The following is a 26,703-nucleotide window of genomic DNA, read 5'->3' as shown; positions in this document are numbered from 1 at the left end:
GACAGCCTGGGCTACATAGTAAGACCCTTTCTCAGAAAACCAAAAGTCTTTCTCACACCCCGGCCATCTTGGTTGGGGGCCATTCTACACCTAAGGCAGAGAGATGTCTGCCACAAAGAAAACAAACTATCTCTGGAGATGATCAACTCTAGGCCTCAACTAATGAGCAGTAGAAAGTACATGCTGGGCTATAAACAGACTCTGAAGAGGATCAGAGAGAGCAAAGGACAAATGGTTCATGCTCACCAACTGCCCAGCTTTGAGGATGGCTAAAACAGTGATTGATCAAAGGTATTGCCCATCAACACAGCATCAATAATATTGACTAGGGCACAGCATGCAGAAAATACTGCCGTATGCACACCCTGATTGTCATTGATCTGGGGGCTCCTGGTATTATTAGAAACATGCCAGTATACACTGGAGAAAGTTAAGTAGGAGATATTTTTCTTTAATAAAGCTTACCAGAGTTTGTTTTTTCAAACCCTAAAGAAAGGGGAGGGGAGACATTTTGAGACAGATGACAATGACAGTGCGGTTTTTAAAAGATATTTGGTGTACATAGTCCCCAAATCTCTACCTGACATTGACTGGATCAGGTGAGTGACTACATTCTGTGTACACTCGGGGAACAGAGAATGCTGACCTCTCACAAACCCCTTAAGAAAAGACAAAACTCATCCCAGCTTCCTCGTTTGTAAGCCCAACACAACCTTAAGAACAAAAAGACCCTTCTCCTCACTGCCCATAAGGAAAATTGGATAGGTGGATACAGTGCCTTATGAGACTACATACAAAAATTATACACAAAGTATTAACCATCTGAGCTTAGCATCGAGTAGCTAAAACCCAGCATTCTATAACCAAGTTGGGTTTGTCCCAAGAATCGAAAAATGGCTTAGTATTAGAAAAATCTATTCATATATCTCATTACATCAACAGAGTAAAAAATCATCTAACAGATGCAGAAGAAGCAAGTTAAATTCACCTCTTCTTTTCCTGTTTTCTTTTAGTGTTTGACCTTTGAGACATGTTCTCGCCTGCAGCCCCAGTGGCCCCAGCATCCTCATTGCTACACCCCCATTCCCAGCTCCACACTCAAAATTATTACCTTTAAATAAGACGAAATTGGAGCCAATGAAATGCCATCACTTAGTAAATACTATCCATCAAGCATCTGCACCAACAGTTAAGATTTTTGTCAAAACTGGGAAGGAGGCAGGATCCTGCCTTGCCACCACTTCTAGGCACCCAGTGATGGAAGACAAGAGAAAGAAATTAGGAGCCTTGATTGGAAAAACATGGTGACTAGTTCCAGACAGCTCATTTGTCTGTGTGAAAAACCCCAAAACAATTAAGTTGAGGCTACAATAAGGCAGAGAACTCAGATCACTTGCTGGCTGGCTGCTCCCAGGCTGTCCTGATAGCTCCTGTGTCCCCTGAGACCCTTCTCTCCACAGCTGAACAAATGCTACCTCTCCGGTAGAGCCCTGACTCAGCCAGGAGAACATGAGGCCCCTCTGTTTACTCCCATGGATGATCATTCTGCCAAGATGGACAGGTCTGCCCCAGACATGAGGAGGGGTTATGGTGTCTTGCCTCAGGGCCAGGCCTTGGGTGCAGATGGAGCTTCTGTCCCCATGCTACTGGGATTGAAGTGGACAGAGCAAGCCTCAGAATGTGTCTGCCTCAGTTCTGGCAGACCCTTGCCACAGCAATGGGACTGGACTCCTCTCTTGTAGACAGACCTGGCTAGGGCTTTAGCATCTGTCTGTGGCAATTCTATGCTTACCTATGTGACCTACAGACTCCTCAGACCAGACGGGAGACCCAACCCACTTACCACAGGATGTGGAACCAGAATGCTGGCCCTGGGGCCTCATCTCATCTCAGCCTGACATGACCTGCCAGACCTGCTTTGCCGTTTATATTTGTTACCCGTTTCATGTGTCCTTCCTGACCTCTCTCCATGGGTGGTTAACAAGCTTTTCATCCCTGTCAGATCCAATCGGCCCTCATTACTTCAGTGAGCTGCTAAATCAACAAAGAAGCAGTGTGGATTTAGTCACCAGGGAGCTAGATATGCGAGCGCAGAGGGAGTGGCAGAGGCAAAGACTGTCGGTCCCTCAGAGTGAGGCGGACAGCGAGAGAGTCAGAGAGCCCTGGAGGCACCCAAGGAGGGGAAGACAACAGAGAGGCCAAGGACATAGACAGGAAGAGAACAAATGAGCCAGCATCCACAGAGACTTTACTTTCCACGGTCCAGGCAACAGATAAGAGTGCCAACCAATGAGGCACCCAACCTGATTTCTAAGGGTGCTCTCTAGGCTTTACCAGCAAATAAATAAATAAATAAATAAATAATTTTTTATAGGGCATTCTGCTTTCCTCTGCCACAAGGGGGCAGAAAAGAGCTCCATATCGGCCCCAAAGCAGAAGCCCGGACTCTCGTTATGGCACCTAGCTGCAATGGTAAGGTTTCTAAGAACTCTTCTCTTGGACTTCTTATTTTACTCACTAGCTAATACAATGAGGATTAGCAAAGTGCACATGACAGTCTAGAAGGAGACAGCAAGGGCTGCCAGGAGCCAGGCCAACTGAAGCACTTGGAGTCCATAGATGCACCTTACCTTCTCAAGAGGAGAAGGTGGGAACACTCAGAGGTTATCTGAACCCACACAGGTCAGGCTATGCATTATCACTCCAACCACTGGGCATTGACTCTGTTTATCTATGCATTCTTTCTTCTGAGTAGGGTTCTGTGCCCAGGGCAGTGTCTTCAGGGCCCTATTCCCTCCCCCTCCCTTCCCTTCTAAAGGCCCACCATCAACTTACCTGCAGCCTGCTTTCTGGAACCCTCAGAAGCCAGAGGCTGTGTTATTTGATTTAGCAAATGGGAAGGAACAGTTGGGAAGGGACCAGACAAAAAAATGGAAGGGTGGCAGACAGAGAGAGAGGGAGAAAGAGAGAGAGAGGATGAAGAAAAAAAACAAAAAGAAGAAGAAGAGGAGAAAAGGGAGGAGGAGAAAAGGGAGGAGGAGGAGGAGGAGGAGGAGGAGGAGGAGGAGGAGGAGGAGGAGGAGGAGAAGGAGAAGGAGAAGGAGAAGGAGAAGCAGAAGCAGAAGCAGAAGCAGAAGCAGAAGCAGAAGCAGAAGCAGAAGCAGAAGCAGAAGCAGAAGAAGAAGAAGAAGAAGAAGAAGAAGAAGAAGAAGAAGAAGACAACATCTGCCTATAGACCTACCACCCAGGAAAAGAGCATGGAGAGCTGAGAGAAGTCTGATAGGTAGAGGCTAGAAGGGAACTTAACAAGATAAGTCCCCAGTCCCAAGTGCCTGCATGAGGTGACCTCCCACCCACAAAACAGCTGGAGTGGAGTGAGACAAGGAAGAGACACACATGTAGTAGCAGGTGATCCACACAGGCTTGTTAGCTGCTCAGGGATGAAGCTGGAGGCTCACAAGCCTCAGCAAAGAGCAGCAAGTCCGAGGAAGGTCTAGGGCTCTGACACGCTGTGTGACCTTGAAAATATCACTTTGCCTATCAGGTTCTTAGTTTTTTTATCCAAAAAGTCTGGATTTTGAGTTCAAAATACTTGGCAAACACGGCTTCCCGGAGCACACTTGGAAAGGACTGAGAGGTGACAAACTCTTCCAGCTGAACAGAAGAGTGGTTCCCAGAAGACTGGCAGGGGTGTCCGGAGACCTGAGAGGTCTCAGCAGAGTAGAGCAGAGGTTATCCCTGGGAGGAGCTAGCCTTGACTAGGTTCCTGGCTCTGGAGTCACCTGGCCTCTGGCACTTCCTACAAATGAGTCTCCTTCTCCCAGGCAATGAGTTCTTGCTTGGCCGGAGAGGGCAAACAGTTTTGAGCAGAGGAGCCATCCTGAGGTGGATGCCGTCCTGGCTGGGGCAGACTGGGATCCGGCGTGATGAGTTTTTGAAGGCGCTAAGGGCAAGAGAGGCAGGGAGTGAGTAAGCACTGGGGTGAGCAGGAGGGTGCTCTTTGTGGGTATGTCACTGGGGTGAGCAGGAGGATGCTCTTTGTGGGTATTCCCCAGAAACAAACTCAGGCACTCAGGTGTTGGAGAGATAAGAACGGACAATGAGAGGCAATTAAGAGTATGAATTGAGCTCCAGTTCTGACTAGAACAACCTAGGTGATTCCAGCCCTCTGTCCCTCACTCTCCTCATCTGTAAAATGGAGGTAATGAGTCACCTTCTGAGACAGTTCTTGGCACAGGGCAAGGGATAAATAAGTGTTGTGATTCTCCTTACTACCATTCTAATTGCTATTGTTATATGTCCCTTTAAGTATTTTCTTAGTTACCTGTAGTGGGAAGCGGTGCTACTACTTCATTATGCTTTTTTTGTTGTTATGTCAACCCCACCCCTTTTGGCCTTGAATGTAGCTGTGGTGACAGGCCTTGGGAATCTTGACAACCTCACTATGACTGCAGAACAATGAGGACATGACACGCTCAGGATGTAGGTACGAGAACACAGGAAGAGACTGGACCCCAATGGCCTTTCTGCGGCCAAACCAAATGTTCTCATCTCTGACCTTCCGGGTACATAAGAATTCAAGAAGCCCATTTGCTTGAACCACTGTAGATCGGCTCTCCCTTACTATTGGACAATCTGAACTTGACAGATAAAATTAATGTCTTTATGGGTCATTGGCAATGGCTTCTTCCAGGAAGGCATACCTCAAACTACACAGAAGCCATCTGCTGTGTCCCAGCTGGGCACAAGAAGTCAGGAGCCAGGGTGCAGTTGGCAGTTTTCCCAATCCAGAATAATGTGTGCTCATTAACCCTCCTGCAGCTGGCCCCCGTTTGGTTCTTGTTTTCCCTTAACTGTCCATCAAGCAGTTTGCTTTCAAGGTCAGCCTGATGTCAAATTCTATGAACCTAAGATTCCAGAGGCCTGGTCTTTAAAGGCCTTAAAGATTTCCATGCAACCCCAGAGCTTTCCTACGTGGAGAGCTGATATGATCTTGGCCTAAGACTCCCTCAAGGGCCTTCCCCACTGTGTCCTTTCCACCTCCATGGCCACCTACCTTCTTGAAGGAGCCTTGGGTCTTCAGGAGGGTGATGATGATAAAGAGTGGGACACAGGCCATGGAGGAAGAAGCCAAGAGCCATCCAATGGAGTATCCCCAAGAAGGGTACGTGTAGACATTGTTGTATTTGAGAGGTGTGTACTTGCTCAAGGAGAAGAAGAAGGTGGCCTAAAAGGGAGAGGGGCAGAATAAGACAGGAGCCACTGAGTCCCTCCCCTGGCTACACCAACAGCCAAGGACAGAGGAGCACCCAACCACACTGAGGGACATCTAAGATAGGACGATTCTGTTGAGCCATCAGTCACAGGGACTGAGGCAGGGGGTGAACATGGGTTTAAGGAGCTCAAGACAGACAGGAAGAGGCCTGTCAGGAATAAGTAGGGCTGTGAGAGAGGGCTGAAGCAGAATTCGGATGGAGAAGCCCAGGAGAAAATGGAGAGTGAGGGACCAGCCCCTCTGCTTGGGCTGGAAAGAGCCCTCAGATACCAAGTCTTCTGCAGACTAGAGGGAGACATGGCAGTGGGTAGGGGCATACCAGGCAAAGACCAGGAGTCAGGAAGAGCCAGGAGATCTTCACCAAGGGCCATGGCCGATATCCAATCATGTCCTCTACATTGTCATAGAAACGGTCCGCCCCTGAGCCAGTAGAGTGAGAGAAAAAAGGTGAGAACCAAAGGTGAAGGCTTCTTATCCTTGGGAAAGACTCCCACTCCTCCCCCAGCCCCAGCTATGATAGAGAGAGTAACAAGGTGGATGAAGAAATGCAGCCCCGTCTCCCAGCCACAGAGGAGCAGCAGCAGCAGTGGCAAAAGCTACTACCCACAGGCTGCTGAAACAACCTCTGCTGCCCTGTCTAAGGGTGAATAGCATCTGTCCTATGCACACAGGAGCATACAGGCCTAAAGAGCCAGTCCCAGCAAAGCTTTACTGACCCGTACTGTGGAGGGGAAAAGAGCTAGAAAAGTACCAGGAATAGAGACAGCAGTGCTCCTGATTCCAGGGCTGTGAATCCCTCACACTGGCCACTGCCAGGTTGGGTTGCGCTCAGTGAAGGCACTGACTGGCTTTGCCTATGTCAACTTTCATACTGGCCCTCTTTCAGGGAGAACCGGTCTCCTTGGATGTGAAGAACCATTCACTGGTGGCCACGACTGGGGGATTCCTCTAACCCAGGCTCACTGCCTTCCCAATGACTACTGTCACTTGAATGCCAACACTCAAAGGGCCAAAGCTTTGACTTCTAAAGGCCCAAGCTCCAAGACCAGTATTGCCAGGAGGAGTGTCCACCCCCTTGACTGAGTTTATTCAAGCCTTTGAGAACGAGAATTGCAGGAGAGTCAGGCAGATAGCTAATGCTTAGTGTGAGAAGAGGAGCCAGCTCCAAGGTCAGGAAAGGACACCATAGGAACACCAGGGTTGGGAAGTAAGAACCTCCCTGGTCAGGCTTCCTCTGAGATCCTAATATGGGGCATCTACTTATTCTATCTGCTCTGGGCCTTATGACATTAGCATTTTGTCCTCAACCTGTTGCCAAGGAGCCTGCAGACCTGGATAGGAGATGGCACCTCTGTTTAGTAGTTGTGCAAGCTTAGGCCGAAGATCGTCTGTTCTGAACCTGCCTTTCCACTGCAATGAGGCTCATATGTAGGTCTTGAAATGGTATGTGACCTGCACAGTGCAGTGCCTGGAACCCCAGCTGTTGCTAAGCATGACAATGGCTTAAACATTGAGGTAACTTAATGATCTCAGTGTCGAGGGGCCTAGGCCATCCCTGGAAGTCCAGACACAACAGAAGTCACCTTCCTGTAAGAAAACCACATGTAATGGGGAAAACTGTTTTGAAAGCATGAGGACTGTCCATGGAGTGTTCAATGTTCAACAAAGCCGGCACAAGTGGCTTGGCTGTTGGAAAGGCAATGAAGGAATCTGAGGGTGGGTGTGATGGGAGATGTTAGTCCAAACGTCCCTAAAGGTCCCCTCTGACTGGAATTTCACTGATGGAGGAAGCCTGTTTTGTCCTTGACTTAAGTCTAAGAGAGACACTGTGCTTCCAGGTATGTCTGACAGTTCTAGATAAAGGAATCAGGGCATCTCGACCAAGACACCCATCCTGGACAGAGCCTGCCCTCATCAGCCCTGGGGCATCTTTCTCCATAGTCACCCGTGCTACTCACCGTACACCCAGCCGATGCAGATCACCTCAAACAAGGAGAGGAAGAGTAGGCATAGGCCGCTGGAGGCATAGTAGTCGAAGAGCTGGAAGATGTACATCCCGCCCTGCGGAGGAAGAGGGAGCTGAGTTTGGGCAGGACTAGCACCTGCTCCCATAGCAAGGTGAATTTCTCTGCCCTGACCCGTCCTGCCCTGCCCTGCCCTGCCCTGCCCTGCCCTGCCCTGTCCTGCCCTCCCCTGCCCTGCCCTGCCCTGCCCTGCCCTGCCCTCCCCTGCCCTCCCCTGCCCTGCTCAGAAGAGAGGTTTTACAGTTACCAGGAGTCTGCTCAGCCTGGCTCTGCCATTAGGAACTACCATCAGCCTCGGGACAATAATCTCTAACACCCAAGAGGTGCTGGGACATGGGACCTATGGTGGTGTATTATTGCCTAGGGTCTCCTCTTGGTGGAACTGGTATCCCTCGCTCCACTCCTATTGGTTTGAGAGCTGTCCTTTCCAATATTGTAAGCCTAAGGAAAGGTCTTAGCCTGAACACCTGTCAAACTCAAGAGAAAGCCTGATTGGCTGAATGGGGAGAGGTACCAGGAGCAGAAACAGCCTTCCTTGCTACCAATGAGAAAACTCTGCCTAGGAGCCAAGTGGCCTGAGGAAAGGGAGATGGGACACAGAAAGGAATATGTCCAGTGATGTTACAGGTAGATTCACGAATTTCACAGAAGCCCAAATAGCTCCAGACACTGTTGTCACCTAACCCCATTCAGATTCCTTTGTGATTAGGTCGTGTGTGTGTGTGTGTGTGTGTGTGTGTGTGTGTGTGTGTGTGTGTGTTTGGCTTTCATTACCAACATTTAGATCTCAATGAGTAGGACATTCAGCCTCACCATGATGGGGGCACAGAAGATATAAGCCCTTGGGAAGAAGGAGAGAATGGTTCTAAGTGTCAGCAGCCCAATGCTACCCTCTCACCTCCGTGACCAGAAGGAGCCCCAGCAAGTAGCACACAATGGCAACAGCAAGAATCAGCAGCTCCCGCCGGCCACTCTTCCGGAGCTGCTGAGGAAACATGTCCATGGAAGCTGTCACCAGGCACTCCATGCAGACGAACTATGGGTCAAGAGAGTGGTAGAAAGAGTCAGCTGTGCAGCCAGGACACAGGGCTTGCCCTGCACTGGCCCTACATAACCCTACTTTGCAACACCTGATTTTCTTGCATTGATGTTGGGAAGCAGAGGCAGTGGGAAGCCAGCCCTGCTCTCACCTACAACTTCATATCAAGAAATCCCAGATGGAAGAGTGGAAGAGGGGAGGTTTTGCACCCCTGGGCTAGGAAGAATGGAACTGCATCATGAGGCTGGGGTGAGCATCTGTGGAGCATAGTGGTAGCCTTTCACGGAAGAAGCTCTGGAGGAGGCCTGGGACCACCCATCAGAGCACCAGGCAAAAGACTTGAACCATAGTGAGGTCTTTGATCCATGGTCAGGGAGAAAGTGCGTTAGGAAAAGTGCCACAAAGAAGTGCAGAAGCTGCAAGAGGGACCCCAGAAAAGGGTGGCATACCTGGCTGTCCAGTCCTAGAAATAGGAGCATGATGAAGAAGAGGCAGGACCACAGCTGGGACAAAGGCATCATCGTCACGGCTTTGGGGAAGGCAATGAAGGCCAGCCCGGGACCTGCCGGGCACACAATACAACTGAGTGGGCTCCAGACCACTCACTACCTGAAGAGGAACCTTCTCCTTTGCACCATGAACACCCAGGAGAGTGTGGGGACATCTGTGTACATCTTGACATGTTTGTGAGTACCGTGAGGGTTTGTTAGGATCTATGTGCTGTGAGCATCTGTGTCTGTGAGTCTATGTGTGTGCACCTATGTGTGTCTGTTATTGTTCCTGAGCATGTGTGATCTTCTAGGAATGTCTGTGTGCAGCTGTGAGCATCTGTCTACAAGTGTCTGTGTCTGTGAACATCTGTGAACATCTGTGAACATCTGTAGAGTCTATGAGATTCCGAGCACGTCAGCATCTACATATGCCCTGAGCTTATACAAGGACCTGTGTGTACCTGTGAGCACCTGTGAATGCCTGAGCTTATATGAGGACCCGTGTGTACTTGTGAGCACCTGTGAATGTGGATTTCTGTGAATGTGGATTTATGTGCTGTTATGTTCATTTATGAGTGTGTGGGGGGAGAATTTTTACATAGGATTCTTTGTAAATGACTAAATATATCCATGTGCTTCTGTGAACATCTGTGTGTGCCAGTGAAGATTTGAGCTTGGACGTGTGTGGTCTAATATGTGTATCTCTGTCCATCTGTGAACGTCTGTGTGGGTGTTGGGCGTTTTTGAGTGTCTACATGAGTATGTGTAAGCACCTATGTGTGCGTATATGTGCATCTAGTGCATCTGTGAGCCTCTGTGTGTAGGCATGTGGGTGGAGCCATTTAAAGCAAGTTCAACTCTACGCTCTTCCTTGGGACACTTGCACACAGACACACACACACACACACACACACACACACACACAGCTGATTCCCTCCCTCCCTTTCCTCCTTCTTCTGCTTACTTCTCTTTTCCTCTCTTCTCTCTCACAGTTCTAAAAGCTTTGCTTATGCCACACAACCCCTCCCCAACTCCAAGCTAAAAAGGTCCCTAGCTCTGGTATAGGGACTCTTCCTTCTCTTCAGGAGGGGTCTCTTCTCTGACCCTCCTTCCCTGGAGTCCCAAGCAGCATGCAGAGAATGTCCCTTACCTGACTCAGCCACTTCAGAAATGGGTATTCCCTGCTCCTGAGACATGAAGCCCAGGATGGAGAAGACAACAAACCCAGCCACGAAGCTGGTAGCACTGTTCAGGAAGCAGAGAGCAATGGAGTCCCTGTGGGGACAAGTGAGGTCAGAGATGGGGAAGAAAAGAGAACAAAAGACAGCCGGTAAAGGAGGAAGAAAGGGAAGAGAAATGGAAAGACATGGAAGAAAAAAATGTGAAAGCAGGGAGCGTGATATAGCACAGGCAAAACAAATACCAGATGTCAGGGCAAGAGGAGACCAGGCAAGCGGGAAAAGAAGCTGCATCTTGGAAAGGTGTCCACACAAGCCCTGCTCGGCTCCCATGGAGGCAGGGTTGCCCTCGCTTGCCACACCAGCAGCTCTCACCTGTAGCAGTTGTTGTGGTACTTGTTGTAGCTGCCCAGGGCTGTCAGGCACCCCTGGCAGATGGCAAAGGAGAAGAAGATCTGGGTGCCCGCATCCATCCACACCTACATGAGGCCCAAGAAAGTGGGTAGAGGCAACCAGGGCCTCAAACTATGGCTAGCAGAATGTAGTCCCTGCCTACAGCACAGCCCGCCTCTTAATGTCCTCACAACATCATCCCTGCATCCTACTGCCCGGTAACTTGTCCCCTTTCTCTGAAGCCACTTTCCCATAGGCAGGACCCGTTTCTGATTTGGCTCTGTGGCTACTCAGGAAGTATCAAGTGCCTGTGGGCTATTTCATTCCCAGGTGGCATCTACAGACCCAGGTAAAGTGAAGAGTCCCTGGCATTCATTCAGCCAGTGTGTCTACATGGCACCTTATGAACTGTGACCTGGTACACAGGCTACCTCCTAAAAATATAAAGAAATCTACCAAGGCTTCTTGGTGGAAGCAAAAAAAAAAAAAAAAAAAGTGCTCAGGGAAGCCTTAGAGGAGGAAATGCAAATGGCTAATATATTCAAGAGGACATGCTCAGCCCCACCTGCAGTGAACAAAGTATAAAGTGCTACTATTGAGTCTACAAAGTTACCAAAGAGTAAAATACACTCTAACTGGGGCTGGGGTATTAGCAATGGCCTGGGGAGCTATGCTTAGTCACTATAAGCAGGTTAAAAAGCCAGGCATGCTGATAGGCACTTGTAAAGCCTAGTGCAGACTCAGGCACTCCCTGGCCGGGCAGTCTGGCCTAAGTCCCAGGCAGATGAGAGACACACTGGGGATGGGAGTTAGGATGGGAAGGGGGGATTAAGCAACCCTCAGATGAGTAATATTCAGAAAAAAAAATATTGTACCTGTCCTAACAAGGACCGACTTTTTTCTTAGCACTGTTCCCTGTATGGACACAATAGAACAACTATTTGTTAAAAAAAAAAAAGCTGAAATTGTGGCATTATAAGCAATCTAGAGATGATATAGTGTGTGTGCTAGGACAAGCTTGGGTCAGACACAAAGACTGCACCATTTCTTTTTTTTTTTTTTTTTTTTTTTTTTTTTTTTTTTTTTTTTTTTTTTCCGGTTCCAAGGGAAGGGGTTTATTTGGGGAAGGGAGTGGGAGAGAGGAACGGGAAGATGGCGAGTGAAGAGAAGAGGAAGAGAGAGAGAAGTAGAGAGGAGTAGAGGCCGGCCATGACCACGTGGAGAGAGGGGGAAGAGAAGGGGAGAGGGGAGAGGGCAACCTGCAGGTGCTGGGTTGAGAAGCCAAGAGAGAGAGGAGGGGCCAAGCAGCCCCTTTTATAGTGGGCAGGGTTGCCTGCCTGTTGCCAGGTAACTGGACTGCACCATTTCTAAGGAGAGACCAGAGAGTCTGTGGGTATGGTATCGTGACAATCACTCCCAGATACTGATAGACTATGTATATTTAAAAGTAGACATCACCTCAGTGTCTGAGGCTGGGGCTCAGGTTTCAGCAGGGCAGAAAGATGGTTTGTTTTCTCCACTGTGACCCAGCACCAGGTAGTGCCTAGCTATTAAGAGACCCTCGGGGTATTTTTGTTGAATAAATTAGATTTGGTGGGAAAATTATGCAGACCCTGAGATGACATTTAAAGATGCATGTAATACCATGGAAGAGTGTATAATATAATTTACGTCAAAAGGATCTATTTCTCTAAACAATTACCTCAGTTGTGTTAATATATGCACACAACCTGGGAGGTGACGAGAGGAAACAGACTAATATGCTAATGGTGGTGGTGGATTGCAAGGTACCTCCATTCATGTGTCAAACGTGGCTAGTTTTTCCCCAGCTAACATCTATTTCTCTTAAACCAAAGGAAAAGCAATAGAAGACTTTGAAAGTCCAGTATAGTCTGGGGAGGACACATATCCACTAATAATCCCCTTGTGGTGCCCACCTGGGGGTCCTTGAGGCGGAGCAAGTCTGGCTTCAGGTAGAAGACAATGCCCTGGTAGGCTCCCGGAAGGGTAACACCCCGGATCAGGAGAATGATCAACATCAGGTAGGGGAAAGTGGCAGTGAAGTAAACAACCTGGAAGGCAAGCAGACAAAAACACTCCTGGCATGGATACACAGAGGCAGAGGGGAGCCAGGGAGTCTCCAGTGGTTGTCCTGCCCTGCCTCTGCCTGTCCCCAGGCAGAGCAGATCACACCACATCCATCCATGGGGAGCTCAGACCTCTGGCTTCATACAGCCAGCGCTGGTGAGCCTATGAAACTTTCCACACCTCCCTTCACACATTCCAGTGGCTCTTACTCCTCAGCAGAGTGTGATACACATCAGCAGGGAGGGGGGGGGGGGTGCAAGTCGGGAAGACAGAGGAAGAGACTCCCAGCCCACAACGTTTCAAAGAGGACTTTGAAGTCCAGAACCTGGTCCCTTCCATCCCCCACCCCAGGTGCCCTCCCCAAAGCCCATGAGAGTGGATGCCTCTCCAGGAGGAAGGTGGCCAGGTTTGCTGGCCATCAGTGGGGTGATCCAGATTGCACTTTTCCAGATTATGATGGGGGCAGAGCACCCTGGAGACTGAAAAAAGATCCTATACTGCCCTGATCCGGTTGTGTCTGAGTACCACCACCACCGTTGTTATTCTTATCCTCACTGTTGTTGCCTCTTTGAACCACAACCCAGGGAAGAAGGAGTATCACCATTCAGCTGTGAAATGTCCCTGGCAGGCTCGTGGGCTGAACACTTAGTTCCTAGCTAGTGGTGCTATGTGGGGAAGTTGTAAGACTTTTGGACAAGGATGGAGATTGTGTCAACCCAGCTCTGCTTCCCACCCAAACTCACCATCCTAGTCACCATCATGTAATGACCAGCAGTGTCAAGTTCCTGCCACCATAGTCATGATCCACATTCTCCACCGTGACTATACTCCCTGAAACCCCACGCTGAAGTCAACCTTTCCTCCCTTAAGGTGCTCAGTCAGAACACTCAGTACCTGCCAATCTCATCTTTGAAAAGTAGGAGACATCATTCTTGGTCCTCCAGACTGGAAAGGAAGCCCAGGTCTAAAATCTCACTACAGAGCAAGCCCACTGCTGCCCATTCTTGGCTTAAACCCTTTCAATGATTGGCACTTACCCCCCCCCCAAGACAATTGTGTTTGCTAATTTGTATGGAAACTCTTCTTCATGCATGTCTCATTTAAATACAACAGGCATGTCATAAGAATATGTGACCCTGTCATACATGATGGAGACAGATACACAGATGCACACATACAAAGAAGAGTAGGAAACAGCCTCGCCCCCATATTGCTAATGGCTTGGAAATCAGTGAGCTCCCAAAGTGGGACTCTTATAGTTTATTTTGCTCTAAATATTACTTAGATAAGCAGGTCTTTTGAAATCTGTTGGAGGATGGGGTCTCCCCTGGTTTTGACCCAAATCTCCATGTTCCTGCAACTCTCCTACTCTTACATAAATGTATCGCTCCTGGACTGCTCTTTCTGCTCTCCTGGGGGGCCTCTTTCAAGTGTCCCTGGGGACTCTATGACCATAAGTATTCATGAGGAGCCAGGATCCCTTACCTTGCCCGTGGACTTGACACCCTTCCAGATGCAGAAGTAGCAGATGATCCAGGCAAGCAGGAGGCACAAGGCCAGCTCCCAGCGCAGGGACCCCAGGTCATGGATGCCCGATGTAATTCCCAACACCCGTCTCCTAAGGGATTGGGAAAAATAAGTAACCAGTTGAAAGCCCAAAGGGGACAATCTGCTTCTATCACCAAGTCTTCTGATTCAGAGCTGTCCCATCCCTGCCCTCCCCAATCTCTCCATGGTCACACCCTGCTCCCGCCTGTGGTCTAAGCACCCCTGGCTGTTAGAAGACCAAACCACTGTAATCCCAGAGTGGGTCGGGGGGAGAGACCAGACACATGCATGCTGAGGGAGGTCAGAGATGACTCAGGACCAGAGGGAGGGAACGGAAGTGTGCTAACATCTAAAGATGAGGGTGGAGATGCGTTTGAGTAGGGGAGAGCTCAAATCACCCAAAGTGGGCAGGGAAGAGGGCGTGGGTAGATAGGAGAGCGTGAACCGGTATGAAGACACAGGTAGACTGCAAGGAAAAGCAGGTAGTAGACATGGCCTGTGAGGGTGGAGGTGTGTACCGTCATGCAGGAGAGTGAATGGTGAGCACATCTGTGTGGCGCAAACCCTTGCCAGTGTCAAATGAATACCAGTGAACGTGGCCTAGAAGAGCTGCACACAGCCAGCTGCCAGGAGAAAATAAAGGTGTTTCCTATGACTCTGTGGACAGAGGTACGGGATGTGTGGGTGCAGCTGGAGTGTGGGGACGGCATAGGAGGAGAGCCATGAGAATGAGTGGGTGCGGATGGAAAAACACAAGCAAGTGAAGGCTTGGGATAAGTATGAAGGTATAGGTAGGTCAGTAATCAAGGCTGAATGTGAAGGTTCCCTTGTTGCTAAGCAGTATCTGTCCAGTGGGCAGAGGCAGTAACAGAAAGCACGCAGAGCCTTAAGCATGCACCACCAACATTCAAGTCTGCACAATCCAGACATCCAGGCTCTCTGCTCTTAGTGCCCCTGGCATATGGCAACCAGGCCCAGGACCTACTCCCAGAATTCCATGACGGGTGAGGTGACATTCTCAGAGTAGCTCACTGCTCTGGCCGATGAGCGGTTCAGAAAGTCCACGCAATGCTCTGTAGGGGACAGGGTTGGGAATGGTGGGAATGATCAGTTAGGGACCAGATGAGAAAAGATGCCTTTGCACTTACCCTCTGACCTATCAACCAGACCTTCCCACCATTTTCGAGGCTCAAGAGATTCCTCAGGAGCCAGGAAATCAGTGGGACCAGCTCCTCCTCCTGTATAGCCTGTGTCCCCTGCACCTGTTCCTGCTGAGTCTGACCATTCCTGTGAATACACTGAAGTCCTCCCAAGCAGCATGGACTGCAGGCAGGCGCAGCCCCTGTGGGCAGCTCTCATCAATAGCCTGCCTCTGGCCTACACATTGTGCCGCACTGGTTTTTCACCCTACAAAGAACCTAGACCCAGCACTGAACTTCACACGTACTGTTCTCAAGATTCTTCTCTCATGACTCTGTAATTACTATACTGTTTTTCTCCACCCGTCATTGATTCATCTACTTCTGCCCCAGCCAAGCCAGACAGTGTGGGGTCCTATCTGCCCTTACCCAGCTTTGACAGTATTTGACATGTGAGAGGTGCCCGGGATCATTTGCTAAATGGATGTATGCTGTAGTTATATAACAGCCCCATTGCCTCTGATAGTGGCTGCTCTATAGCCACACAGAAGGGCCAGCCAGGAGAGCTGAAAGCACAGCCCACATGGGTCAGCTCTAAGACAAGGTCTGTGATACGCTCTGTCACCAGCCACCACCGACCAACCTCCTGACCCAGGCCCAGTGGCGGGGCTGACACCCAGATACCTGTGTTCCACGAGTTGGTGCAGGTTGTCCACGGAAGCTCCCAGGTGAAGGAGCTGAACAGGTAGAAGAGGGCCCAGGCGAGGATGATGATGTAATAGATGTTCAAATACGACTCGATGACGACGGAAGCCATGCCGATGCCTACGGAGTAGAGAGGGGATCAAAGAGATCGGCACAAGCGAAGAAGAATTTCAGGGAGGGTCTGCCTGTCACATGTGCCCATACACCAACGTTCATATCATCTTCCCAGGGAAAGTGGGATAAGTTCGTTATCTTACGTATGCTCCCACTGCAGTGCTCACATCTCCTTCTCCCCGCCCCCTCTGTGTCTATCACAGTCCTCATCTCTAGCTCTAGCTCTCCTGCCTGCACTCTCTCTATTCTCCTGGCACCGTCATACATCACTTGTAAAATGAAAAGTGGCAAAGCGAGAAAGGGGCAGGGCAAGCTCGGCAAGAGCAACTGAAACCTCTGGGGATGGGGCTAGAATCTGGTCTCCTCGGTAGAAACATGATGTGGAAATTCTTACAGTGACCTTAGCTGCAGTGCTCTTCTGGGCTGTAGCCCATTAGAAGTCTCCTTGAAGCCAGGCAGTGGTGGTGCATGCCTTTAATCCCAGCACTTGGGAGGCAGAGGCAGACAGATTTCTGAGTTTGAGGCCAGCCTGGTCTACAGAGTGAGTTCCAGGACAGCCAGGGCTACACAGAGAAACCCTGTCTCGAAAAACAAAACAAAACAAAAAGTCTCCTGGATACTACAAGAGGTATAGTTTGCAACCACCCTTGCTTTTCCCCAGTCTTTGGTCAGGTACCCAGTTCTCATCAGGTACACTCAGTTTGGTCCCTTTTTGGACAAATAACCCAGGCAGCCTGACCCCCGGTGGTCCTTTACGGATGAGCATGAAGGATGAACCCTCTCTGCATCTGAGGTGTAAGGGATGTCTCAGAGCCAAGGAAGGCTCTTGGGCCCTCTATTGCAGGCCCAGAACTGGCTAAGCCACTAAGGGAAGCTGGTAAAAGATACCCCAGATGCTTAAGTCCACACCACAGATCTACAGAGAAGAGTAAGCTGTCTCTAATAGAGGCAAGAAGAAAAGAACTTATACGGGGCCTTGGTTTAAACTCTCAATGAAGAGCCCCATCAAGAGAGTGACAGAAGCCTGGGTAATGAATGCACACAAAGTGCACACATGAACACAGACACAGCCTGGCTGCACAGATGCTGGCTATCGCCATCAGCAGCATCCTGTGCCTGTGAAGTCTTTTGAAGCCTGTTTGGGTCACAGCATAGAATCAGAGACATTACTTTCCTTGGGTCAGATGAAGGTTAAAGTTCAGGTCCCTGGCTGCATCTTCCAACAGTCACATCTAATTCGGTACCTATAATTCTATACTATTTCTCTTGACACGTCCTTCTCCCTGGGCATCTAAATTTTAGCCTCAAGAGGCTGATTTCACATAGCACAGGACAGGAGAGCATGGCAAGTGAGTTTGCGTGGACACTGAGCCTAGAACAGGAAAGCATTGACAATGTATGGAGCTGGGCGGGATGGTAGGTTCAAGAGCAGGGGACAGGGGATGACACTCACCTTGGAGAAGGGGACAGATCTTCCTCCAAGCAGTTACACTCCCCTGACTGCTATACTGGCCCAGTGCCACCTCCAGGAAGAACACTGGGATGCCACAGCTGAAGAAGAAGATGAAGTAGGGGATGAAGAAAGCTCCTGAGAGGGAAAGAAAGGCAGAGTCTGAGCCACCTGCTGCTTCCAGACTTTGAACCCCCCTCCAGCATCTCTATCCTCAGCATCCTTTCTCACCACGCCCAAGTCCTACAGTGTGTCCCTCTGTCTTGTGCATGTTGTCAGAGGTGTCCAGCAGAAGATCCTGACATGGGCCCCACCCAAGAAGTCAGGAAAAGTCTTTGGAGGAAAAGAAATGACTCTTGAGATGGAAGCTCGAATTTATGAACTATTTACTACGCTTTACAAATCAAATCATGTAAAGAAAAACATGTGTTCTGCATAATTTGATATGCTTATTAGACTATCAAGATGGCCACATTTTAGAAATAGACAAAGCCAGCTTGGGAGCATTCTTTTCTCACCAGTCATTTTCAGAGGATCTGTCAATCCCTGGAGCTGTCTGGTCTGTCTGCCCTGCAGCAGACCCTACAGGAACCTGCCCTTCTGCTGAGGTACCATCTCGATCCAGAGGTCCCTCTTAGGGAGAAGATTCTTGTTTCTTTTGCAACTTAGCACTTCATTGGTGCTTTGTGTGTAGGACCCTCTTCTAAGATTCACCAGGGTCGAACCATCACACGTCAGTCTCCCACTAGGGAGATACTATTCTAATCCCCTTTACAGGTAAAGAAACCGAGGCCAGGTTGAAAACACAAGAAAGAAGATGAGGAAACAAACGCCATACCAAGTATCCTGACCCTGAGGCTTCACTCCTGACCATTACGTATGGTTACACCATAGTGCCTCTGAAGCCATCAATTCCCACTGAGGAGGAAAATCAGGAAGCACAAAGGGAAGAAAGCATGGAGTACTATATATACTTCCAGAAGTTTCCCTGCCTGCCTGCCTGCCTCCATCTATCCCCATCTGTACTGGCTGGTTTTGTGGTCAACTTAACACAAGCTGGAGTTATCACAGAGAAAGAAGCCTCCCTTGAGGAAATGACTCCATGAGATCCAGCTGTAAGGCATTTTCTCAGTTAGTGATCAATGGGGGAGGGCCCAGCCCATTGTGGGTAGTGCCATCCTTGGGCTAATAGTACTGGATTCTATAAGAAAGCAAGCTGAGCAAGCCAGGAGAAGCAAGCCAGTAAGCAGCATCCCTCCATGGCCTCTGAATCAGCTCCTGCCTCCAAGTTTCTGCCCTGTGTGAGTTCCAGTCCTGACTTCCTTTGGTGATGAACAGCAATGTGGAAGTGTAAGCTGAATAAACCCTTTCCTCCCCAACTTGCTTCTTGGTCATGATGTTTTGTGCAGGAATAGAAACCCTGACTGAGACACCATCTTTTGTGGGTTGGCACTAGGATGACAACCCAGTGTCTCATGTGCACAGTGGGCAAGTGCTCAGCCATGGGACTGTACCCCATCGCTTCTTTCAGAATCCGATTGGTTCTGCTTTGTTAGATAAGATCTCACTGTGTTGTCCATCTGGCCCTGACCTTATGATGCTCCTTCCTCGGTGACCTAAGCACTGGGATTACAAGTCCTCTCTCTAGATTTCTTGTAAGCACACACATTTCTTCTTCACAAAAAAATAAAATATGTTATTCAACAACCATTTGTAAATTCATATTACAAACCTCTTTGTGTCAATAAATACGTGACACCACTTCAGCACCTGTAGAATGTTCTAGTGTGGGGGACGGTCTATTGTTAGTGTTTTAACACTGGACTTTTAGTTTTATGTTTAGTTTTTTGTTACAGTGAAAAACGCCGGCATCCTAACATACGTATCCAATTTTTCTCCGCCATACAAATTTCATTAGGCATAATTGCTGAGGAATTCCTCTCTTCTTGGTGTATATGTGCGTGTTAAAGTATATACAATGTGAGTATATACATTTTCATGAGCAGACACTCCCATAGCAGTAAAGTGTTCCCGGTGCTGTGCATCTGCCTCCAGAACTTTACCATCATCCTAAACTGAAACTCTGTGTGCATTAAACACGAGCCCTGCCTCTTCTGCCCCTGTGGATGATGCTCTGCTTTCTGTCTCTATGGATTGCCCACTCTGGGCACCTCACATGTAATACTTGAACGGAACCCTAACATTTACCCTGTTATATTTGTTTCATTGATATATCATCCCATTCACTCGTGCCTTTAGCATGCATCATAATTCCCTTTTAAAGGCTAACTAATGGGGCTGGAGAGGGATGGCTCAGCTGTTAAAAGATCCGTTGCTCTCACAGAGGACCTGGGTTCAGTTCTCAGCACCCACATGGCAGATCACGACTATCCATGAGTTCATTTCCAGGGACAGTCTCTTCTGACCATCATGTGTCCCAGGCACATAGGTGGTGCATATACATACATGCAGGCAAAAGAGTCATTCATGTAAAATAAAATAAATTTCAAAGAAAAACTTTAAATAAATAAAGACTGACTAATGCCCCTTGAGTACAGGTTCCACACTTTGAAGGAGGGCCCTTCTCAGGAAGTCCATGGGGGTACATGGGTCACAGACCCTTCCCACCAGCTGCAGGAGTATCTTTCCTGTGCCCTGAATGTGGGTTTTCACCCTACAGAAGAGGCAGAGCCCTGGAGACCCAGAGATAGGCTTTCCATAGGCCCTCTGGGGCTGGATGGAGGCTGGTTCTGAGTATGGTAGAGGAAATCCTTGGCACACAGCTCCCTAACTAGCTTCCAGAATGTCAGACTACAAATGTCCTCTCCTCACATGGGTTGATCTAATCCTAGCCTGGGAACACCGCCTGGCCACAGCCTCGTGGTGTGTATCCAGCTGTGTACATAAGCAGCCTGACAATGTCCATGGGGACCTTAGCTACTGGGGCGTCAGCTTGAGGTTTAGACTCTCCCTTCCTCTGCTCCAAACTACTGTAACCAATGGCCCGGCCACCAGCTCTCCCCTGAACCTCAGAGTGAGTGAGACTCCCAGGCTGTGTCTGGGATGAGGCATTTCTTAAGGATGCTTACGTTAAATGACTCCACTCTCTCACACCCGAAGATGACCTCATATTATTTCTTTATTATTTTTCTGCTCTTTGGAAAGGCTATTCTCTATGCAGAGCTGTGTTTATTAACCAATAATCAATGAATCTCTCTACATATTTTAATAAAGGATGAACTTCCATCAAGTAGGGCCTGTGGTCAGGGGAAGGTGAGTCCTGTTATCACAAGGAGTTAGAACGATTCTAGCCTAAAGCAAAACAGTGACATTTGGGTTCATCTTTGACATCATGTCCTCATCTAAATCTGTTCCCAGTTTATCTGGAATAAGGAAAGAACTAACTGCTGGTCCTTCTTATTATTTTTCTAGAACCCCCAAAAAACAGTGACTCCAAGATGAGAACCCAGACCTCATACTCCCTCATGTTAAAGAGGAAAGAAAAAGGTTGAGGTGAAAGCCCACCTGCCCAGTCACAGCCAGCCCTGGTAGCCTTGGGAGAACACTTCCAGAATCATTTTGACATCAAAACCCACAGCAGTCAAGCCTCCCATATGGAAAAGGACAGTCCCAGATACAGGACCCAGTAACAACTCCCAGCTCACGTTAAGATGTTAGACTCTCCTGTCCAGGGAGTGATCTGGAAAGGCTGTGTTGCTTATAATACAGATGCAACTTTTAAATAAAATATTTTTGACCCATAAGAGCTTGCCTCCATCACCACTAAACCCATGTCAAAGGCTTGGACACATCTGCTAGATATTTATCAAGTTAAATATAATTAGGGTTTAGAAGGCTTTTCTAAACACTGATTATCTCTAAATCTGTTTCCTCTTCCTGGAGCAGGTCCTGATATTTATAATAAAAATAAGCCACTTGTGCAAGAAGAACCACCTTCGAGACCCAAGAATGAATCCCAACAGTCCCAAGGGACCCTTCTTCCACACTCTTCGTGTCTGCTTAGATGTTGCCCTGGAAACCCTCTCCTTTTCCTCTCTGTCAGTCAAGTCATCACCATGACATGCCACGGGTGTTTCTTGCCTGCGATCTGCAGCCTTCATCAGGATGCAGCACACAGAGCAATCTCTGACTTGCATGTAGAACAGAGCCTTGGCTCATGAGAAGCTTGCAGTCACGAGAGCTGAATGAATGAATCAATCAATGAACCCCTTTAGCCGCTATCATCCATGGGGAGTGACGCAGAAGCTAAAACCCAGGCCTCGTGCTTCTGCTCACTGTCTCACTTAAATCTCACTTAGTCCTGGATATTATATCACCCCCCAGTTCAGAAGGCGGGACACTGGAGGCTAGAGATGGAGGCGGGACCCAACAGGAGCCTTCCAGATTCATGGCTGTGCCCCCTTCCATTTGACCACACTTCCAGGTGAGGAGTAGCGCAGCTGGCAGGGTGCCATACTTCCCACCACATCACCTGATCATGAACTCACCACCACCGTTTTTGTAGCAGAGATAGGGAAACCTCCAGACATTGCCTAGCCCGATGATCTCCCCAGCCACTGACAGCACAAACTCCATCTTGTTGGTCCATTGGCCTCGATCCTTTATCTGGTCCTTGCCTCTCTGGTCCATCATCTCTCCCTCCTCAGGGACCCAAGAGACCACAGGATACCCATCTTCATGGACTGCAACCTTTCCGTCCATGCTGGAGAGGGAGGCCCTGTAAGGTAAGGCAGGACTGTGAGAGGCAGAAACCTGGTGAGGGAAGAAGAGGACTGTTTTACACACACACACTCACACATACACAGACACACTCATTCACACACTCATACACACATACTCACACATACACACACAATACTCACACACACACACTCATTCACACATACATACACACTCACTCATACACACTCACACACACGTACACACACACACCCCCTGCACACCCATCTCCCTTCGCCCTGATTTTTCCCTCCCAGTCGTTCCTGCTGGCACATTACCTTTCTTCCCAAGCTCTTGATGACATTTCTATCTAAAGTGACACTCTGGCTCTCAGAGTTATGAGGCTGAGCCAACAGGAATCAGATCTTAGCTTGCCAAGTCTTCGGCAGACAAAGCAACAGACAGAGCAGGTTCTCAGGGGTCAGAGGCTTGCTCAACACCACCCAGGGGTAGAGCTGTGATTAAAAGCCTATTATAGATCCCTTTTGATCTTTATGGCCGGCCACAACTCCAGCTGGCCCTTCTGTCCAGATCTTCAGTATGCTATGAATAACAGCAACCCAGCCTCTGGCCTCCAGACCAGAAGGCTCATGGGCTGCCAGAGGTGCTGGGTTAAAGGGCAGGTGTTCTCCGAGGTGGCTCACGGACCTTTCCTGAGCAATCGGGATCGATGGAGGCCTGGTAAACATGGGAGCTGGCTCAATGTGGGCTCTGATTGGGAGGGAGGGAGAAGGTGGGGCCTTTAAGTAAGGCCAGCCGAGGACAGAATTGGCATCAGGTCCAGCTGCAGGCCTTCAAGGTAGGCCGTTTCTATGTCTGTCTGTCCTGAGAAACATAGGAGATCCTGGGCCCAGGAGGGGTCACTTGGATGGTGGTCATCTCAAGATGACCTCAAGATGCTGAGTGCCTGTCTGTTACAAGAATAGCCTGGCAGGAGCTGCCCACTGTGGCTGTTGTCATCCCCTTCCCCCTGCTCTCTCAAATGTCCAGCACTCCCCAAGCTTCAGTGGGCCACTGTCCATTCTGTTCTCTGTCCCTTTTGTCTGTCACTTGCCAGGAGGTCAATGGCATCTGGAACCGATGCTTGCCTTCTCCTCCCTGCCTCCGTACAGCTGATCATCATGATGCTACTATGGGCCTTCCTCCAGGGAAATGCCGAGAAGGAGGTGCCTGGACTCTCAGGGAAGCTCTGCCCATTGGCCCTCACCTTCAGGGACACTCAGGGAATCAAATGACCAGGCCTACCATGTACTCCATTCTCCTCCAGGACACAAGGGAGTCTTTTTATGAAGGAAGACTCTATGTTTATTTGTTGGTCCTTTTAACCCAGGCAGCAGCCCAAGCCCAAGTCTATTAGAAAGGCATGGGCGGAAACCAGCTACAGTTGTGGAAAATTTTTGAAGGTGATTTGGAGGGTGCAGGCTACCCCAGGAATGAAAAGGCATGGCAGGGTGAGGTTTTGGTATTGGGATATTTTCAGTTTCTTACTGCCTGCTCTGTGCAGGAAAAGTATAAGGAGAGTATCTGGAGCAAACTCCAGGCTCCAACCTCTCAGACACAAGGGAGAAAGATGAGGCAAGGAGGAAGGCCTCCAGACTGCAGAACCAGAGCCCATGGGTGCTCAGTGCCAGGGGAGCAGTCAGTAAGGCCTAAACCCAGACTGAAATTGTTGGCACCCTGCAGAGTGAGCCCTAAATCATGTCCAAATGATAAATGACAAACAAATAAAGACCTAATGAATGACTTGAAAACACTGTTGCAAAAGCACCAGACAGGAAGTCAAGTTCACACAGACTTGCTAATTACAACAACGAAAGGTCAACTTTTGAGTCAAGGTGGGACTACAGACACACAGTTCTTAATATCTGCTATCAAATCCCATCCTAACAGTCTCTGAAGTACCTAGTACTGTTAGACCTATGTTGTAGATGAGGAAGTGAGGCTCAGGGAAGGGGAGCAACCCCTGACACACAGCACATGCTCAGTTCAGTGGGTCTTGAAAGGCTGAACCAATTCACAACTAGTAGGAAGGGCTCTTGCTTTGTGACTTAGGCAAATAACACCTTCTTGCTAAGCTTTAAATCTGCTAGAGAGAATGGATGGGGTATTGGCAGAAGGGAATGGTAAAGGTAAAGAGATGTGGAAAAGGCCATACAGGTTGCCTTTGCTTGCTAAGCCATAGGATAGCTGGGTTCAGTAAGCCCCACCCACAAGGAAGCACAAGGGAACTGGCAGAAGACAAACCTTCTACTCTCTCCACCACTGGCAGCCATTGCAAGGTCAACAGGGTAAGAGGGAAAGACCAGGTGGGGAAAGGAATAGATGAGAAATGCATGGTGGGAAAGATGGGGGAAGGGGGTGGTCAGGAGAGCAAACCCAGAACCCAGTCCAGACCTGAGATTGAGGTTTATTAAGGAAGAGAAGGAAGAACAGAACCTGAGATAGTGAATGATCATGGGCCATTCTATAATTTTCTATAAATAAATATATTTATACAAATTATATTCATATAAGTATGTTAATATATATTAATATTATCAACAATATTATTGATATTAATATATTAGTATTATATAAAATTATATAAATATATAATGAAAATAAGAATAAATATAATTTTCTATAAATAAAAGATTGGGCTAGGGAGATGGGTCAGCCCTTAAGAGCACTGGCTGCTCTCGCAGAGGACCCAGGTTCCACTTCCAGCACCCACATGATGACTCATAACTGTCTGTAACTTCAGTCCCAGGGGACATTTCTTCCGGCTCCCTCAGTTGCCAGACATGTAAGGCACAGACACAAACTGTCAAAACATCCATATGCATAAAAATAAACAAATAAAAATTCTTTAAAAATTTTTTGAGAGGAAGCCTGGAACCACAGAATAAAAACAAAGGCCGGCAAAAGGAGAGATGGCTCAGAGCCACGGTGAGCAGGCAGGAGACAGAGGCTGGAAACCACAGCACTGGACCGCTAAGTTACACTCAGGGAAGAAATGTCCGGGAGGACGTTAGCCGTAAAAACAAGCTGCACAGGGCCCTCTCTTTTCTCTTTTTATTACTTGTTAAAAGCACAAGGGTCAGTATAATGAATAGCATATGCCTGAGAACTCAGGATCTCAGGATCGAGGTTGGATGGTAAAGTTCCAGGCCAACCCAGCTCCACAGTTAGAGATTGTCTCACAAAAAAAAAAAAAAACCCACAAACAACAACAAAAAAAATTCAAAAAGACAGCCTCCTCCCCCAGGGTGCCCCTCCACCCCCAGGGTGCCCCTCCACCTCCAGTCTGTTTGCTAGGAAAGATTCTGTGACAGCAAGGACAACTTGTTCCCCTTCCCAGGCTCTGTTGCCTCCGCAGCCACAGATCTCCTCTACAGGCTGTCCACCTGCTTTGCCAGGCTGGGCTGGTCTAGGGACAGGGGAGGGACTTCACCATACTTGGGTGCTTTTGAGCCAATCCTGGGTTCTGTTTTCAAAGGCCCAGAAAGTACAGTCTTAACTCTCTTCTCGGGAGCTGGGCAGATGACATGGAAGCCAACCCTGGTTCTAGAAGGCACCTCCAGAAATCCTCCCCACCCTACATCCTGCTAGGGTTCAACCCAGGCACCATCACTCCCTTTCCCAGCACAGGAGAGACCCAGTCCTACTTCAGCCCATACCCACATACCAGCACCCACCCCTGAACATGCCGGTGCCATTCCGTCACGTCCCTTTGCACACACATACCTGTGTGCATGGCCCCAAAGCCTGGCTCCTCGTAGCCCTTCACACTTGGTAGGCAGCTGTGCTCCACAGAGGCGGCCCACATCTTCTTCGGCCCCCGCCCCGCTTCAGACCCAGCCCCAGCCCAGCTGGTGTCTCCCTTTCGAGAGGAGCTCAGACTTTCTGCTCTGGCCCTGGCTGACTAGGAGGGTGGCGCTTCCAACCTGTGACCGTTAGTTCCAGATCCATCCACTCACCCTTCCTACCTCTGAAAACTGACCGCCCTCCCCTGGCAGGCAGATGGTCCGCCTCCCGAGGCCAGTTCCCCATCTGTGGACTCTCCTACTACTCGGGCTTGTCCCTGAGCAATTTCACTATGTGGCTAGTGAGGGTGGCATCATACTCCCTGTGGCCTCAGGGGACCGCAGCTTCCTGCCCAGACACACAGTTCTGCAGGGTCTTGCCTCTGCTCTGAGCCATCAGCGTTCCAGACTCAGGGGTACGGATGGTATGATAACCAGACTGAGCGCTTCGCGCATGCTTCCCACTCACCTGGTCTCTCAGCCCAGCTAAAGCTCCTGCTCCTGAATGAGTAAGCAGTTAAGTCTCCAGACCTGGAAGAGGAATTCTCACCTTCAGTGCTCCTGCTCCTCCTCCCTGCCTCAGCCCCACCCAGTGGTCCTGAGACAGATGGACAGACCAGAGAGGGGGCCTGTAGAAACTGAAGGGACAAAATAACACATGCAACAAGAGAGATTGAGAAGTCTATAAGCATAGATTACAACATCTACCCTCAGGGCACCGAGCCTCATGACCC

General features: G+C 49.0%; 1 protein-coding gene across 2 annotated transcripts; it reads right to left on the bottom strand.

Annotated features, from left to right (window-relative positions):
• Positions 1-3,397: 3,397 nt before the first annotated feature.
• Positions 3,398-26,154, bottom strand: Slc6a12 (solute carrier family 6 member 12). 2 transcript variants are annotated; one of them, XM_028761064.1, is made up of 15 exons: positions 25,911-26,154; positions 21,953-22,182; positions 17,448-17,582; positions 15,860-16,000; positions 15,022-15,109; positions 13,974-14,106; positions 12,338-12,472; positions 10,383-10,486; positions 9,980-10,104; positions 8,788-8,900; positions 8,198-8,335; positions 7,234-7,336; positions 5,595-5,695; positions 5,057-5,227; positions 3,398-3,943 (listed from the first exon to the last, which is right to left on the bottom strand). In XM_028761064.1, the coding sequence occupies exons 2-15, from the start codon at positions 22,164-22,166 to the stop codon at positions 3,800-3,802; spliced, it is 1,845 nt and encodes a 614-aa protein (XP_028616897.1). In that variant the 5' UTR covers positions 22,167-22,182; positions 25,911-26,154; the 3' UTR covers positions 3,398-3,799. The 2 variants fall into 2 exon arrangements, with proteins under 2 accessions (XP_028616897.1, XP_028616896.1); XM_028761063.1 differs by lacking the exon at positions 25,911-26,154 and adding an exon at positions 22,463-22,754.
• Positions 26,155-26,703: the final 549 nt, after the last annotated feature.

Source organism: Grammomys surdaster, unplaced genomic scaffold, assembly GCF_004785775.1.
Source record: "Grammomys surdaster isolate TR1022 unplaced genomic scaffold, NIH_TR_1.0 126660, whole genome shotgun sequence".
NCBI lineage: Eukaryota > Metazoa > Chordata > Mammalia > Rodentia > Muridae > Grammomys > Grammomys surdaster.
The sequence above is the reverse complement of the archived record's forward strand: the minus strand, read 5'-3'. Positions and strand labels throughout refer to the sequence as shown.